Genomic DNA, 16,397 nt, shown 5'->3' on the forward strand with positions numbered 1-16,397 from the left:
CCTGTCAATTCTCTTTTATATGTCATCTGAACAATGTATGTTTAATTTATGTGCCTTGGGTAGGCATCAATCAATTCTCTGAGGTCTCTGGACTTAGGACCAGACTCTGTTGGGTTAAACCGGTGTTAGGGGGCCCAATCGTCTCGCTTTCCTCAGATATAGATTTAATTAAATCATCATCAGAGATTGGGCACTATAAATATAGTTTAGAGCTAATCCATTGCCTTTGTTACTGCAATATACATTTATTGTATTGTGGGAAGGAATTTGAATTGACTGACAAAGGACCAACCCAGGATCTACATATTGGAAAAGATCCAGATTGTAAACTATAGACCACTCAGCGGGTGGGGGTAGCAACCACCCGTTTTAGACAATGATGAACATGGTTGATGTGGAAAGTATTGTAAAACTTATACATAGAAAAAAAAAACCTTACCCTTCTCCTTTATGCATGTTGATGAATGTATGAGGAACTCCATGGCGACAACAACTTCCAAAAACACCGGTCACATCCAGATTTGCTGCCTTGTTTTTTGACCGGATATTTGTGCCAGCTTGGAAATTGCTGCAATCCTTTAGTAATTTAGCAGAAACAAACAAACAAACAAAATCAACATTAAACCAGTCCATACCCAATGGCTTAGGCAGCCAGTCATGTAGGGAGTGTTTTACACACCCACATTTGTAAATACACACCCAGTTTTTGCCCACATGGCCTATACTTTGTACACAAATCTTTAATTTACACACCAGTTTTTGAATTTGCACACCAAACCATCAAATCCTGCCCAAGACCCTGTTCATACCTTTCCTACAGTTAGTACCCCATTTATCAATTATCAAAGGTGATGCAACTATATTATTTTTTTTCCATTAGCCCATTTACATCTAATTTCTTTGGCAAAACAGACACATTTCACATGCAATTGAGGGGGCACCATATCAACAAGTTGCATTTCTTCATTATAGATCTGGAAAATGTCAGCAAAGTTGGCTTATGCATGGTATGTCTTGAACAGCTTACCTTTGTTCTGGAAACTTGCGCATCACCCGGTCCTTCAACGTAAGTTCCTCTGACTTTGTCATCTTCAACAAAAATTCTTTCAGCATGCTTGGGTGGTAATGTACTTTTTCCAGAATTTTTCTTGCGTACCAATCCAAAGTTACCATCTAGGCTAATGAATAGATTGCCTGAATTCTTCCAGAGAAACAAACACATAAAAAGGGGGATCAGCATGTGGACAACATTAGAAATGGATTTCACTAAGACCACTTTTTGTTAATATGTAACACAGCAATTATATACGTCAACATCAATATGACACATTATGCGTATCGGTCTTTTTTGCTATGCTGTGTATAGAGGGAGCTATTATTTATTCTAGCTCCAGTGACACCTTATTAATACCCTCAGCCTCTCCATGTATTTGCAAATTTATATAATAGGGTTATATTGGTAGTGTTAATTACAGCGCCCCCTCCCCAGTGAACATATGCCTACTCCTACACATGACAATATGCAAGGTGTCACTGTAGCTGGAAAATGCATCATTGTCTAAATAAACAGAGGTAAAAAGTGAACAAGGCGCCACATCATTCCAGATGAATTCCAAATTAAATTTCTCAATTGCAAAATTTTGAACATTTACCATCAATATCCCACTTCCACTTTTAGTTAAACTAGTCTATTATCCCCAAAGCGTTTATTTCATTCAATTCATATATCTTGTCATTTGAGACTTGTCGTATGCGCAGCTATTTGTACATTCATGATGTGCGAAATGCAAATTACACTGTACCTGAATTAAGGCATCATTACCTTCAAGTACCTCCTCTACTACAAATAACATTTAGGGATTCAATCATGTTTCACCGTTATTCATCACCGTTGAACAACGATGCATTCGCGTCGTCTATGTGGTTTACTTCGCGAGGGCAGCTAGGCAGCCCAAGCTTTAGCTGCCCGAGCGAAGTAAACCATGCAGACGGAACGGACATGTTATTAAACAGTGATGGACAATGGTGAAACATGATTGAATCACTTTCAACAACGAACACAAGCTAAATATTGTTTAATTCACATGATTAAACAGGAATATCATTTAATCATTACCACACAGCCTTACAAAAGCGGTGATTTCTCTGTTGATATCAGCAATAAAACTACATAATAAAAGCGTCAACGTTTTGCGCTACCTGCAAAATATTGAATTCAACATGTAAGCTTGCATACGCACAGGATGGGTCCGTGATGATACTTATTGTAATATATTTTCTGCAGACTTTACTTCTAATGTCTTAAAGTCTTGTTTTCGTTGTTGAAAAACTGATTCAATCATGTCTCATGTGCCTCCTAACAACATACCTTAGGGCATGCAGGACAAACAACCTTCTTTTCCAATTCGGTGAGCGCAATTTATATTTGAAGTGGCGAAATTGTTCAAATGCCTCTCCAACAATCCCTCTGTAGAGTGTGTTGAACTGAGGAGAACAAAGTTTAGAAAATGTCATATTACAAATTGTGCTTCATTGACAAATACACACCCCAAAGATTATCAATTTTCTTCAAGATTGCATGATCTATAATTAAGGGAGAGGAGGTTAGATTTCTGTACTGGAATTTGATAAGTATGTGGATGCAGCAAGGAGAACAGTGCTGGTCACCAATTGTTTGTCCCAGGTTAAAGAAGAAATAAATAAAACAAGTTTTAAACAACATTTGGCAATCATAACAATCCACAATGACACCCTTTCCTATTTTTCCCTGGAAATTAACTTGAGCATTTAATTAAAAGAATACTGGGGTGTGGTATCTAGAAATTCAGACAACTATTCACACATATGCTCATACTCTCACACCCCTACCCATGTCTACTGGTATCAAACCGAGAAAGATTTATTTATAGGGGAGTTTGAGAACAATAGAATCTCCTCCTTCCATTCTTCATCATTAGAGAGTGAATTTGGAGAAAACCTACTGATAATTACAAACACTAAGCTGAGCAGCAAGACCTTCCCTCTAAGCTTTTAATCTAATAAGCTGAGTATCTATTTGTTTTCATGAATTGGAAGACATTCTTTGATGTCTGAGCTCAATCATCTGAAATTACTGGAGCATGAGCCACCCAGGCTGGTGGCTCAGCATAGTATTTGATTAACAGAATGTTTTCTCCAAATTCGTTTCCTAATGATCATAGTTCTGGTGACGCTATGTTGACAATTCAACTGTATTTAACCTGACATTATATATTGAACAATACATGTACTTCTTACTCATACTTCCATCAGCAGCCACTTTTGTTCTATATTGGACACCCTCTGGTACCTAGAGGACGTAGGTAAGTGACATATGATCTGTGGATCTTTTCGAACAGGTATGTACTATGCACTACATGATTACAGTACTTCCAATCTTAAGTTAAAATATTGTGATAGGCAAATTGAGATCAAGACACCCAATGTAAGCTATGATTAGGCTCAAACTCATGTTGAACTTAGGTGGGTGGGATGATAATGCATCACCAGACATTACTCGGTCATTTCACACTCAGGTGCTGTCACAATTTGAGGGTTATGTACTTTTCTGTCAAAATGAAAGGTTTTTGTATTGATAGATGTTGCCTATATTACAACAAAATCAGACTCAGTTATTAACCATGTTAACCGCTAACTTAAATTTATACAAAGGTGCCAGTAATAGGTTCTGAAATGTTTACTTTGTGTTTATACTTACCTGGGATACCGTGAGATCATTTTTCCAGCGAATTGACTGGCAAATCACAAGTAAGGAGACCTTCCCTTCAAGGACCAGGAACTCCATCCAATTTAATAGATCCAGATGGAAGGCGACAGCCGGGGTATCAACTGAAGATCCCCACAAGTGGTGTCTCATGAATGTGACACAGTCTTTCTCTGATTGCATACAACAATATTGACTGTATGGTGGCGTCCTATTAAGAGAGAGAGAGAGGAGAGAAATCAGAACATTTTGTAGTACATGTACAACAAACTTAAGGTGCCGTCAATTCATGTTGGTTTTCAAAATTAAATTTGCTTGACAAATTTGAGCCAAAATTGGAGAACAAAACTTCACAATCCACTAATGAACCAGAAGTAACTGAATCTTATGAATGTGCATTTTTATTGAATTAATCAAATTTACAAATATCCCCCAAAATATTGCATCCGATAGTTAATTTAGAATTTAAAGCCATATTATAACATTTGCTGAGGAGAACGCCTCAAAAAAAATTTAATTCTGGTTTTTATCACGATTGTAATGTACTTTAGTCAATAACTCTGCAAAAATCAAGACTTTAGGTGCTGTAGTTTTGTCAAAATCCGATATTTTGAATAAAACAATGGAACCGGTGTTTTATTATTACGATGGAAATATTAGTCGAAAGCGTATGCACAGTATGCATTACGCGTGCAGGATACACATACACACACACCCGAGGATCATACCAGTATTACAACCACAGGAGTAACATGCATGGGTGCTAGTAGTAAATTCAATTTTCTATGCTTAACTTAACCTCACTTGTTCGGCTCAAAATTAAAAGGGGACATATCTGACAGTAAAAGCTAACATTTTATAGAAAATAAATACTAATCTATTTTTACACAAATGTTATAATATGGCTTTAATATACAGGCTCAAGTTTGTACAATTTAACAATCTTATTTGGTTGCAGATTTGTATTTGCCATCATATTTGTTAAGATACATCAACTTTATGACATGCCTTTATTTTTGGACAATAAATTCCCCATCATTTTGGGTACAGATAGCATGTGCAAAACTAAGGAAAACAATGGTATTATTTTCCTTCATGCACATTTGTATGTGTTTGAAATGTAAATTTTCTTCATTGTAGATTACAACTGATCCTGCTAAAATGTTATACTTGTAAATCCTAGTAAGCTCTGTCATGAGTATTATGTTCAAGGTATATTGATCTATATGAATTAGATGAGTAAATTGTTCATGCCAAGATTACCCTCAACTCCAACGCTTCTTGGCGGAGAGTAAAGCAAAAAAAGGGAATTATTTATTTATACTGGTGCAATTTTGAAACCACGACGGGTGCTTGAAACACGAACGGCCATAGTGCGCCACAGGAGATTACCTTGGATGGCCAACCTTTCTGTGCCCGTATGTGCGACGTGTGCGTACACATGATGATGCAATCACATCATGTGAGATTCTTGTATCTTGAGTTGCTTGCTGCTGTAGCTGTTTGTGGTTTATTTGGGGCCTAGGGTTAGACATGCAATGCTTAAGATATTCAGTTTTAAGTTACAATGTGTTTGGGTGGGGTGTGGGGGTGGTGTACAATGAAGCCTACCTTTTTGGTCAAAGACTTGTATGCCAGAACGTGTGGACTGTCCATTTCCACACTTATGGTCCGGCCGTTTGAGATAGGTGACATGATTTGCAGCAGCATATGTTTCCTCATCGACCTACAAATTTTATTTAAATAAATGCAATTAAAAGTATAAGGATTATAAAACATATTATATTACATGAGAAGAATGCTTGTGTGACAAAAGACATTAGCTATCAAATTGGAGTTTACACTATCTACATGTATATGTGTACCAAACATAACACATGTCTTTCTGTTCATAATTATTGAAAGTATGAAAGCCTACTACCGGTATTTACCAAAGGAATATAATAAATGCAGATCAAAGAGAGTGCTAGCTTACTGACTGCATTGTGATCTTACTTGAGAATACTATGAGCATCATTTAGGAGGACATGACAAGTTTTGGAATAATAGTCTCCATCAAAGGAATAGTAATGCTTTTACATGATCTGTGTGGATGTACTTAAGTTTGGTTTGGGTAAAGTGCACCTGAAAATATGAAAATGCACCTGTCGCTATTATACATGTGCCATTTTTAGAAAAAAATGGACCCATCACTGTACCAAAAGTCCAAATTTGCACACGAATTGACAATAGCCTTTACAAATTTCACCATAAGTGGCAAATTTTGACTCAAGTGAGGTAAAATTGGACTCTAAAAATACCCATCCCGTATCAGGATTGGTCTAGAAGCACATGGATAAAGACCTGGATTGTAATGATATAGAATATGCATATTATGCTGATCACTCGCACATGTAAGAGTGCAACCAGCATGTAGTCTATCGCTATGGTAGTTAAACCGATTATTACTTCAATTCGACAGCAAATACATGCAAAAGATTGGACCAACAATTCCCCAATATTGATAATTGATTATACTCTCTGCACTGAGAAAGGTTACATTTGACAGAAAATTTACAGTGCAATGAGTGATGTGCATGATTAACTGTTTTTCTATTACCTTCCAAACCTCTGGCTTGTGGAAAGGGAGCTGCTTGGTGTTGTGCATCATTTCTGTGCACTCCCCACACAAAAAAATATGCATGGGCTGCACAATCTGTGCACCTCATGTGTTCCTCCTGCAAATCAATCTTCTTGCTACAGTGAAGACACATTTCATTGTCCCTTGGAGTACATGTATCATAGTATGCCTCTATGAGTTCAGATCTGTTCCTCTCCCAGGCTATGTTTTCCTCATGGATTCTGTCATAGTATGATGTTACTGGTACATCAAGATTGCTGTCAAGTGGTGGTCTGTCCACACCTAAAGACAATCCCACGCCAGATGATGGAGCAGTGTCTTTGTACAGCTCAGTCTTACTGCATTTTGTTGTGAAGTCTGGGTTTATTATTTTGCAATCCAATTTTAATTTTTTCACTTTGGTGGTGCCAGCCATCTTCACCTGTGAGACAAGAGACAAATCATAACAAAATTACTGTATTAAAAAATCAGTGTACATACATAGTAGTAGTGCTTTTCTATTCATTTCAGTTCCAAGCAAAATAGGACATGGGTCGAAATGAGAATCAATATTTTGATCAATATATCATGTGACGTGTCATGTCAAAAGGAGACACTTTTGGGCAGGTTATCAATTTTGAGGTTTTTACATATTATAAATATAGAGATATTTTGCTCCACAACACCGTTTTTCCCCAATGAAATGGACATTCCTAAGCGAAGATATTGAGTTCGTAAGTTATGGTATTATATTGTCACATATATGAAGACTAATCTAAAATAATTTGGTATCAACTGAAAGAAGACAATTTCAAATCTTTAAATTGAGTGATGACAAAAAAAAAATTAAAACTTTAAATCATTCATACTCTTGTTTTTCACCTGCAAATGATGATATGATAATCATGTGTATTGAAATTATGAGATTCCATGTGTACCATTTCTTTTAACATTTAAATTGGATTAAATTTTGACATGTTGTCATTCTGTAACACTACATTGATTCACATTTTTGTATCATAAATATATTTAACATATACAGGGATGCAAGTGACCTGAAGTGATTTTGCAGGAAAAACCTGAAAAAGTGCGCAACTTAGTGCTATAAAGCCTCAAACCGGGCTGAAAATTAAAGTGCGGAAATTTGGAGTAAAAAAAGCCTGAATTCCTGCAAAAGCAGGAAAACTTGCATCCCTGATATATTTAATAAAAAGAGAAATTCTGTAGTTTTTAAAAGCTGCATCTTCACAGATCCCCTCTACTGTCGCTTTGTGGGTTGTATTGTAGTTTGGACGTAATCCCCCGCCTAACCACAGCATATTTTCATTGCTCTGACCAGCATCCCAGTAAAGATATCGGTAATTGGAATCGCCGTCCATCATAAGACTGGATATAGATCAGATATTCATCTGTATATCATTTCCTAACACTATGGGTAGGTCAAAAAAAAAAAAAAAAAGGGCGATGTTTCAAATTTCTTTTTAAGGAACCAGCTTATTTGATGCGGTATGATCTCCTGAGCATTTTGACACCTTTTTCATCCAAATCACCCCCCACCAAAAAAAAAAAAAATGCCGTAAAACAAATATTTGGACAGGGGCTCTGAAAATCAATAATTTCACCAACAATCATTCAAGTCAAAATTTCTTTAATATGTTTCTGTTTACTGAAATCATGCATAAGCAACTTAAATGCCAGTAAAATAAATAATGTTTCAAGGCTTAAAACTTTTGATTTATAATAAAAAAAATTGACATTTCCATATATTAACATTTTGGTTAGATCTAAGAAAAAATGTATTTTACATAAAATTATGACATGAAAGCTAGAATAGGCCCCTACATGTAAAATTGCATTCCAAAGTAAGTCAACAGATATAAGTTAAATTTTATATCATGTTTTGCTATGTTGCAGTTTTGAAAATGTTTAGCATCAAGTGTCATTTACAATGGAAATTTCCCAACCTTGCACATATTTTTAAAGTTTTAATTGGGTTCCTAAAATAATTTGAATGTCTGACTTCATGTACAAATTCCTTGATAAAAGGAACCTCCCAGCCAAGTTTAACAGAAATTGGGAGTTATTTTTTAGAATTGACAATTCAAGCGATTTGTGTTTCGGAGGCTTCAGTTAACAACACAAATGATCATAAAAGTAAAATATTTGGCTAACTATGAAAAAATAGGTAAAAATTATCACAATTACCAATTTTCATGCTTTGCTTCCAAGTATTGAATTTCAGTTGTGACAAAAAGTAAATTATGACAGCAAGTCATGAAATGAGTTTTATGTTTGTTTCGGAAGTAGTTTTTTTTTTAAAGAACACGGTTGGGATCATGTAGAAGCTGTTATTTTCTTGTGTGTATTGAATCAATAATTCTATGTGGTAGATTTTGTAGATTTATCACACTTTAATTTTTTCACCCATTTGTTTAGTATGGTGTTAACTTGCATGTGAAGCCTCCAAAACAGACTTTCTTGGGTATCAATATATTTTTCAAACATTAACCATAATATCAATACTTTTTTAAATTTATGACATTCTGCACATATCAAGTACCCTTAACAATTACAATGCAGATATCTGTATGAAACACACCAATTTAGATGTACAACGATGATAATTAATCTTATTGTTGTTTCGGAGGCTCATTTGTTTCAGAGGCTTCAAATGTTAAAGGAAAGTTTGTATTGGGTCCCATTTTCAAACGGTGATGTATATCTTCACTGTTTAAAAACAGGTGACTTTAGGATCTACTTTGCTACATTTTGATAAATAGATTGGATGAGCTATTTTATTTATATTGACAGTTTGTTTCAGAGGCTTCAAAAGAGTTAACGGCATCTTGCCTCTATGAAGTCAAGATTTTATAAAATTTTAAAAGCTTGCAAATCTGCTCATTTTTGTTACCCATTTCAAGTTAAGTTATCAACTGTTATGAATCAAGAAGAAATGAAAAAAAAAAAAAAAAATTATGAACCAAAGCTATACCCACAAAGTTTGTTAACAATTGTTAGCATAAAATGAAACCTCGAAGAAACGACAAATATCAAATTACGGTTCTCAAAAATACAGGGCTGTTCAGAATTAAAACTAATGTGGCAGTTTTTACTGAGCATATGACTACACTTTCAGCATAAGAAAAATTATCCATGAACTAACTGAAGAAAACACAGGCTTTCCAAAAATGTTACTATTTTTTTAGTACCGGTATATTAAAAAGGTCATATTTATGTGCATTTTAGCCTGCCAAAACTGAACGCAGTAACTCCCAAAGATGATTATGCTACCCAAGGTAGCTGCTAACTAGATGAATTATGTGGCCAAAAATAGTGGAATTCTGTAGCTTTATCAGACCACTACGTATCAAAATGTTGAAAATCCAAAGTTACACCCTTTACCGTGAAAATTACCATATAGTAAGTAATAATTGAATACCTGAGTAGAAGAAAGGCCCAACTCCATCAAAACTGTTTTTGAGATATTAAGAAAAACTTAATAATAATTTGGAAAAGTTTTATAGACAGCTTGTTTTCATCTTCAGGGGACCTTTAGGGGCTGTGCAATAATTATGAGCCTGGTGGGGGTAAAAATTCTAAAAATCACTTGGCCCCCCTCTCGGCCCGCCAAAAAATCTTCCCCTCCCCTTCGAACATGCCAAATTTTTGAGATCCCAATTTGCAAACTTTAAATGGTCTATATGTATGTTGCGAGCGCAGCGAGCAGGAAAATCTGCATATTTAGGCGTTTCCGTGCTGTTTTCCTAATCCTTTTTAGAGCGTTTTAATAAAAAGGCGCCCAATGAATGTGTGCCAAAATTGCTTGCCCCCGGCTTGCCAAAAATTGCTTGCCCACCCCTTTCGACTTGCCAAAAATTTCTGCCCCCAATTTTACCCTCCCAGGGCTCATAATTATTGCACAGCCCCTTAATACATGAACATACAATATCACATATACATTCGAAATTATATATGATGTCCCATGGCAACGGTACAGACAGGTCTTAATGTCAGCTGGAGTTGGGCCCTTCTTCCACTAATAATATACTGCAAGTGGCAGTTCCGTTAGCAGATGTGTTATAAATAGCTACAGAAATTTAATAATAATTATCCATTAATTGCACAAGTAGAAGCACGTATTTAGCAAGAAAGTTTATTGTAGTGAAAAGCAGATTTCATGGATGAACAAAATTCCTCTTCAACCCAATATTTGTGGGAGAAGGGCCAAACTCCATGGAGTTGAGCCTTTCTTCCATGCAAACCATGATTTAAAAGTGTAACAGTACGTGGAAGACTATTTAGAGAGTGGATTTTGGCTCAGCAGTCACACACAAGGAAGAACAGTCTGCTGGCAATGAAATGCTGGGTCTAACTCATTTTTGTAACAAAAATGGAGTTGGGCCCTTCTTCCACTCAGGTATTCAATTTCTTTCTTAATTTACTGTTTTACTTCATTCCTAACTTTTGGATACAATTAAAATACCTGTACGGTGTCATTTGATCTAAACCAGGCCTTCTCAAAATTTTATTTGAAGTACTACCAACTGGAAAATTTCAGTGATCATGAAGTGCCAACAGATATTCAAAATCTTAAAAAAACAAGCAGATTGTGTTTACTTTTTTAAAAGCCGATTCAGTGAAAAGTTCTTTTGATATATGTAATTTTAATATTAACATTTAGGCCTTTTATGGATTTTACAACAAGTTGAAGTTAAGTTTGGGTCAATTGCAATGTGTGACTCAACATGTTAAAGTTTTAAGGACTTTATGTAAATGAACTTGTATGTTCTATTGAATGATAAGTGAGCCATTGTCACTTGTTGCTATGGGCCAAATGTTGCTATGACTTAAGTGGAAGTCATTGTGTTTGCAAGTTTATGAGCTCTTGAAATTTATGGTCTTTTATTAGTTATGATGTGCAAAGTACTTTGTTGATTGGCTATATTCTGACAAATAAGGTTATTGATTTGGAGCTCACACACGAAAATGTGGAAGGGAATGCATGCGTAACCATGTTCCTTATCAAACACACCATCATTTACTCAAATTATATGCAAGCAATAAGAAAAATATAAAATATGATAACATACAAAAGTAAAATAAAATAAAATGCATACACAAAACTGACTCTTTTATACCAGAAAGAATGACAATCAAATATGCATCACATGCCTTTTTAAGTGCTTTGTCTAACACTTAAATTTGCCCTGAATGATGCCGAGCATACAACCAATTCTTTCTATAAAAGTGTCATAAAAACATATAAATAATAAACACAAATTATATTATCTTGTGTACTTTTAATTAATGCCAGTGTGTATTTCATATATATTTTTGTGTAATCTGTACGATTAAGGTAGGCCTATTAAGGGGTTTTTAGTAATGTATTGGTTTTGTATTACTTTTGTTCAGCGCCTTGAGGTGTATGCGTAAGGCGCTATAAGAATGCGGTTTTGTTGTTGTTGTTGTTGTTGTTGTATCACCATGTTCACTCAATGTTATTGAAATGAACAACATAAAGATGAAAATGTACACTAAAGTAAGAATCAAATAATATTTTTAAGTTCAAACTGTGATAGATGGATCTTGAAAGTTAAACATGAGTGTGAACTTCAAACAAAACCAAAATTGTTTTGTAATATGACAAGTTATCATTAGGATTTTGAATAAAGTAACATAGCAAATGTAAGAACAACATGTATTAATCAAATTACTTAATATTTTTAGAAGCAATTTGGAATAAAAAGTCCAAAGGAAATTCCAAAAAGAAAAGTATGAAATAAATCAATTAAATGAATCACAATTCATTTGAGCTCAGACAAAACTTTGCAAAAAAGTTATCTAAAAGCTAGTACGTCCATGCTAAAAGTTATCAAAACTTCAAACTACAAATATTTTTTTTGCAACCATAACTTAATGTGGAACATTGACATAATTATGAGAAAATTAGACAAGGATATCTGGCATACCTGAAACAATATAAAAACAGGAAAAGTTGTGATGATGAAGAATATGTGTCCATGGCCATTGACCGCTGAATGCTGCAGATGATGTAATTGATCTATTGTGTAATGTTAAAACTATGTTGCCAGATCCCTTGTGCTTGGTTGAATCTATTAATTGAAGAGGGGGTGCTCATAGGTCAATGTACTTTATCAATAGGGGAGGTTTTGAGGCTATTACTTAAAGTCATGTGTGAACATATATGGTTACTCTGCTATGTTTTTTCTGGCTAATATTAGTAATAAAAAATGTTGAACATTTTTGGTTTTTGACCAGAAGTGACCCTTTTGACCTTTGATCCCAATTCTGTGGTATAACTTTTAGACACTGCCTGAAAGCATGTGGCTACGATGGCTGATTAGGCTATTGAAACTTGATGTTGAGTTTAGCGTCCAATTTTTTTCAGCTCATAATGAGGCAACTATTTCATTATTCATTATTCATTATTTTCAAGGTTTCATTATCATGATTATCAGCAGCCTTTTAACAATGCTTATATGAGCTTTTGTTCATTCTAATTGGGTATCGCAAGTCGCAATATAATGTCACAAACACACATACATGTAAGCATTTATAAAAGTATAATTATCGTGCTTCTTGTTTTTCAAGTTTTAAAAGAAACTAAATGTATTCCGAAGTATACCACGCCAGTCTTCTTCACTCCAATTTGTACTAACCTCTCCGTATACATTTGAGGATAGGGGGAAATGGGGGGGGGGGGGGATTGACTCATTAAATACAAAAATAACAATCATGCAGAACATTATGAAATACATTTTTGGCACCAATTTGTCAAAACTAAGTCTTTCCTAGTTTAATTATTTAGAACATCAACAATCTGGTAAAAACATTTTGGCTAGCTTGATTTCTCTTCTAGTCTATCCTGGTATCCCAAAGGTATAATTCAAATAATTGGATAGAGCAAGGGTCAAAAACCTGTATATTTTTAATGCTAAAATATTTAGATGGATTCATCTAATAGTTCTCAAGGCTTGCTATAGTTTTTGAAGGGTTCAAATACAAAAAAGGCCCCGGTTTAAACATTTTGCAGAACAAATTTTCTTTCTGGTTTAGTAGTAATTTGCAAAATAATGAATTATTTTCAGATTTTACATCTCAAACACCGCACAAAATTCATAGGCAAATATGCATCACTTTGGCACAAAGCTTGACCTTTCACCACTTTTATATTAGTGCGCCCACTTGATCCCAAGTAGCTGTTTTGTCTACCAAAGAAGCTAGACGATGAACAATAAAATTGGGATCTTGTTGGCGCATCTTTTTGTGATGCAGTAAAAAGCCCACATTGTGCTACGCGTTGAACATTGAAATGCTGTTCGGAGAGTCAGGTAACGTTGGCGCGCAATAATACAGGCATGTAAAAATGTGCGAAAATGGGAAATTTTGACCTTTGACCTCTGTTAACTATGTGCGCCATCGAAATCCCAAAAAACTTTTTGCTGAAAAATGAAACTTACCATTGAGGTCTTTAATTTCAAACTTGTTCGGACTTGGGATCTTGATGGCGCAGCCCGTTATGATGCTTTGAAGTTTGCACGAGGGCTCTTTTCATCAAATCATTGGATTTGCTGATTTTGTGCGACATCAAGATCCCATTTTTTTTCTTGGTTTTTGTAATGTAACCATTTGGTACCGGTACTTTAGAAAAATACAAAATGTAGGTTGGGATGATGATGGCGCACAATGTTATGCACCTCCAAAGTTTACCATTTGCAAGTAAGGCTCAGAGAGGCTGAAATGTCACGACTTTTTTCAAGCTGAACGTGGGCGCTGTGCACGCTCATGTTTTATATGTATGTGAGTTGTTGGTGCTAATATGTACCAAAATTATTTTTTAGAAAAAATTCTATTTTTTTTTGTATCACAACCCCCTGGGCCCTTATTCATCCATGTACATTGGCTCTTAATAAATACGAATATAGAGTAGGCCTAAAATGAAAGACAAAGATAAAAAGACTAGTTTGCGTCTGACGTCACTGTCAATCAAATAAGGAAGGTCGATTCATCTGGCTGGTGCCGATTTTTTTCTCCCAGCTTGACCCAAAACGCATTGCAAAAAATGTACTATCATGACTATCTAGCACTCCACTGGTCTCTTTTGACTTTAAAGGGTAAACTTTCTTAGAAATTAAAAAAAAAAAAAAATCTGATTTGGATGATATTATGAACTCCTCATTCACATGCATGCTTGATATGACTGACCCGGAGACTGACCTATGGCCGACTGTTATTGCTCTATTTATTAATTCACCTGTTGTTCATACCCTGAAACTTTGATTGCGGTACCCACAAGATGGGCACGTTGACGTTGTGACGTCACACTGATGGCCTCAAATGCTATTTGTGCATGTGTCCTTGACTATTAATGCTTCACGTTGTCATGAAAGGATTCAAATTAAGATAGACACACAATTTCACCCCGGATCCTGTAGGATAGGCCTATCTTTCACTTTTCACTTAAAATTTGATTAAGAGACCCACATACATGTAGGTCATAGCACCCAATTGCAATTGGGCTATTTTTAAAGTGCACATTCCGTATTATAGCCACTGCCGTGGCAAAAAGACTAAGCTAGCTGGACAAATACAAGTTTTACTATCTTACCCTATCATGTCCAACTCAACTTTGAGAGTGACATCATGTCATGACTGTAAACTACCAAGACTAGTACAGGTACAGTACAGCTAGCTCACGGCACGGCTGGCCTGGTTCATATGCATACATGGATCAATGGATGAGTGCAGAGTGACTACCGGTGGTGGTGAGGCGTTTTACATGTTTAGCACATAGATCGTGAGATGCATGCATGCATATAAAGGACGTGATGGTGGGATGTTCCTCACTAACAACATGAAGTCAAATCATGTATAGAATCCAGATCAGAATCCTTGTTATTGATTATTATTGCACTTGATGTCTTGCGGAATTCATACGGACAGCCACCACACTACCTCATCAGCAAGATCAGAGCGGCTAGTCTCGGGCCAATCTGTGGCTATCACGACAGTCACGACTGTTTTAGAACCGACACAAACCGGCTGTGAAGGAGACTGCACTTCGGCCTACGTGGTTGAAACCCTTTTTGTTTTTCAGTGTTTTTTTATGGTTTTTCTCATTTTGCTCAAAGCGAAGTGGAATATGAGGACGTGTGGAACGACCTTCACCTTTTACGGATGGGTTTGGGCGTTGTAGATAATTCAGTGATCAGATCAGCAAAAGTGTATTTAATCTGAAGAGACTATCTATATATCTGAGACGAATTCGTCTCGGGTAAAATCATTCAAATACTAGTAATATTCCCGGGTAATATTGTGTAGTTTAACTTTTGTGTCGATCCCCCAGGCTGAATTAACAGTGGCTCGGGAAGGGGGGGCTGGGGTCCACTCAATAATTTTGGTGAGGGGCCCGAGTACCCTAGAGCTCCCCCAATAATCTAAGATAAAATTCATTATTTTTAGGATAAAATTCATAATGTTAAGATAAAATTCACAATTTTAAGATAAAATTCACAATTTTAAGATAAAATTCATAATTTTAAGATAAGGCACAATAAAAAAATAAACATGTTTCACGTCCCCTCCCGCTTCCTTTTTTGAGATTTCCTCAAATATATTTTTATTTTTTTTATTTCAGTTATAACTTTTCAAAAAATATGTCTAGGAAGTTGGAATGCTTTCTATAGCCTTGTTAAGATACAAGAAACATTTTAGGAAGGTTTTGTGATCATTGGAGGGGGTGTAACTCTCAGAACAACAAATAAAAAAGGGCCTCCTTCTTTTTCCAGGCATTATTGTATATGCTAAAACAGCTCCAAGTATGGGTATTTACACCAATGTTGCGATAAAAAATAGAAAATAAAAAGCCCCCTCCTCCTCCTTTTTTTTCGAAAACCCGGACATGAAACATGTTTTATTTTTTACTTGGCCTAAAATTCATAATTTTAAGATACAATTCATAATTTTAAGATAAAATTCATAATTTTAAGATAAAATTCATAATTTTAAGATAAAATTCATAATTTTAAGATAAAA

The 16,397-nt window shown here is 35.4% G+C and overlaps 1 protein-coding gene across 2 annotated transcripts; it reads right to left on the minus strand.

The window, feature by feature from the left end:
- Nucleotides 1–445: 445 nt before the first annotated feature.
- Nucleotides 446–15,597, minus strand: LOC140147610 (uncharacterized). Of its 2 annotated transcripts, none has more exons than XM_072169386.1 (7): nt 14,971–15,597; nt 6,342–6,783; nt 5,354–5,468; nt 3,737–3,953; nt 2,369–2,484; nt 1,028–1,201; nt 446–576 (listed from the first exon to the last, which is right to left on the minus strand). In XM_072169386.1, exons 2-3 carry the CDS (start codon nt 6,775–6,777, stop codon nt 5,461–5,463), a joined length of 444 nt encoding a protein of 147 aa, XP_072025487.1. In that variant the 5' UTR covers nt 6,778–6,783; nt 14,971–15,597; the 3' UTR covers nt 446–576; nt 1,028–1,201; nt 2,369–2,484; nt 3,737–3,953; nt 5,354–5,460. The 2 variants fall into 2 exon arrangements, with proteins under 2 accessions (XP_072025487.1, XP_072025486.1); XM_072169385.1 differs by lacking the exon at nt 14,971–15,597 and adding an exon at nt 12,311–12,512.
- Nucleotides 15,598–16,397: the final 800 nt, after the last annotated feature.

This window comes from Amphiura filiformis, chromosome 3 (assembly GCF_039555335.1).
Source record: "Amphiura filiformis chromosome 3, Afil_fr2py, whole genome shotgun sequence".
Lineage (NCBI taxonomy): Eukaryota > Metazoa > Echinodermata > Ophiuroidea > Amphilepidida > Amphiuridae > Amphiura > Amphiura filiformis.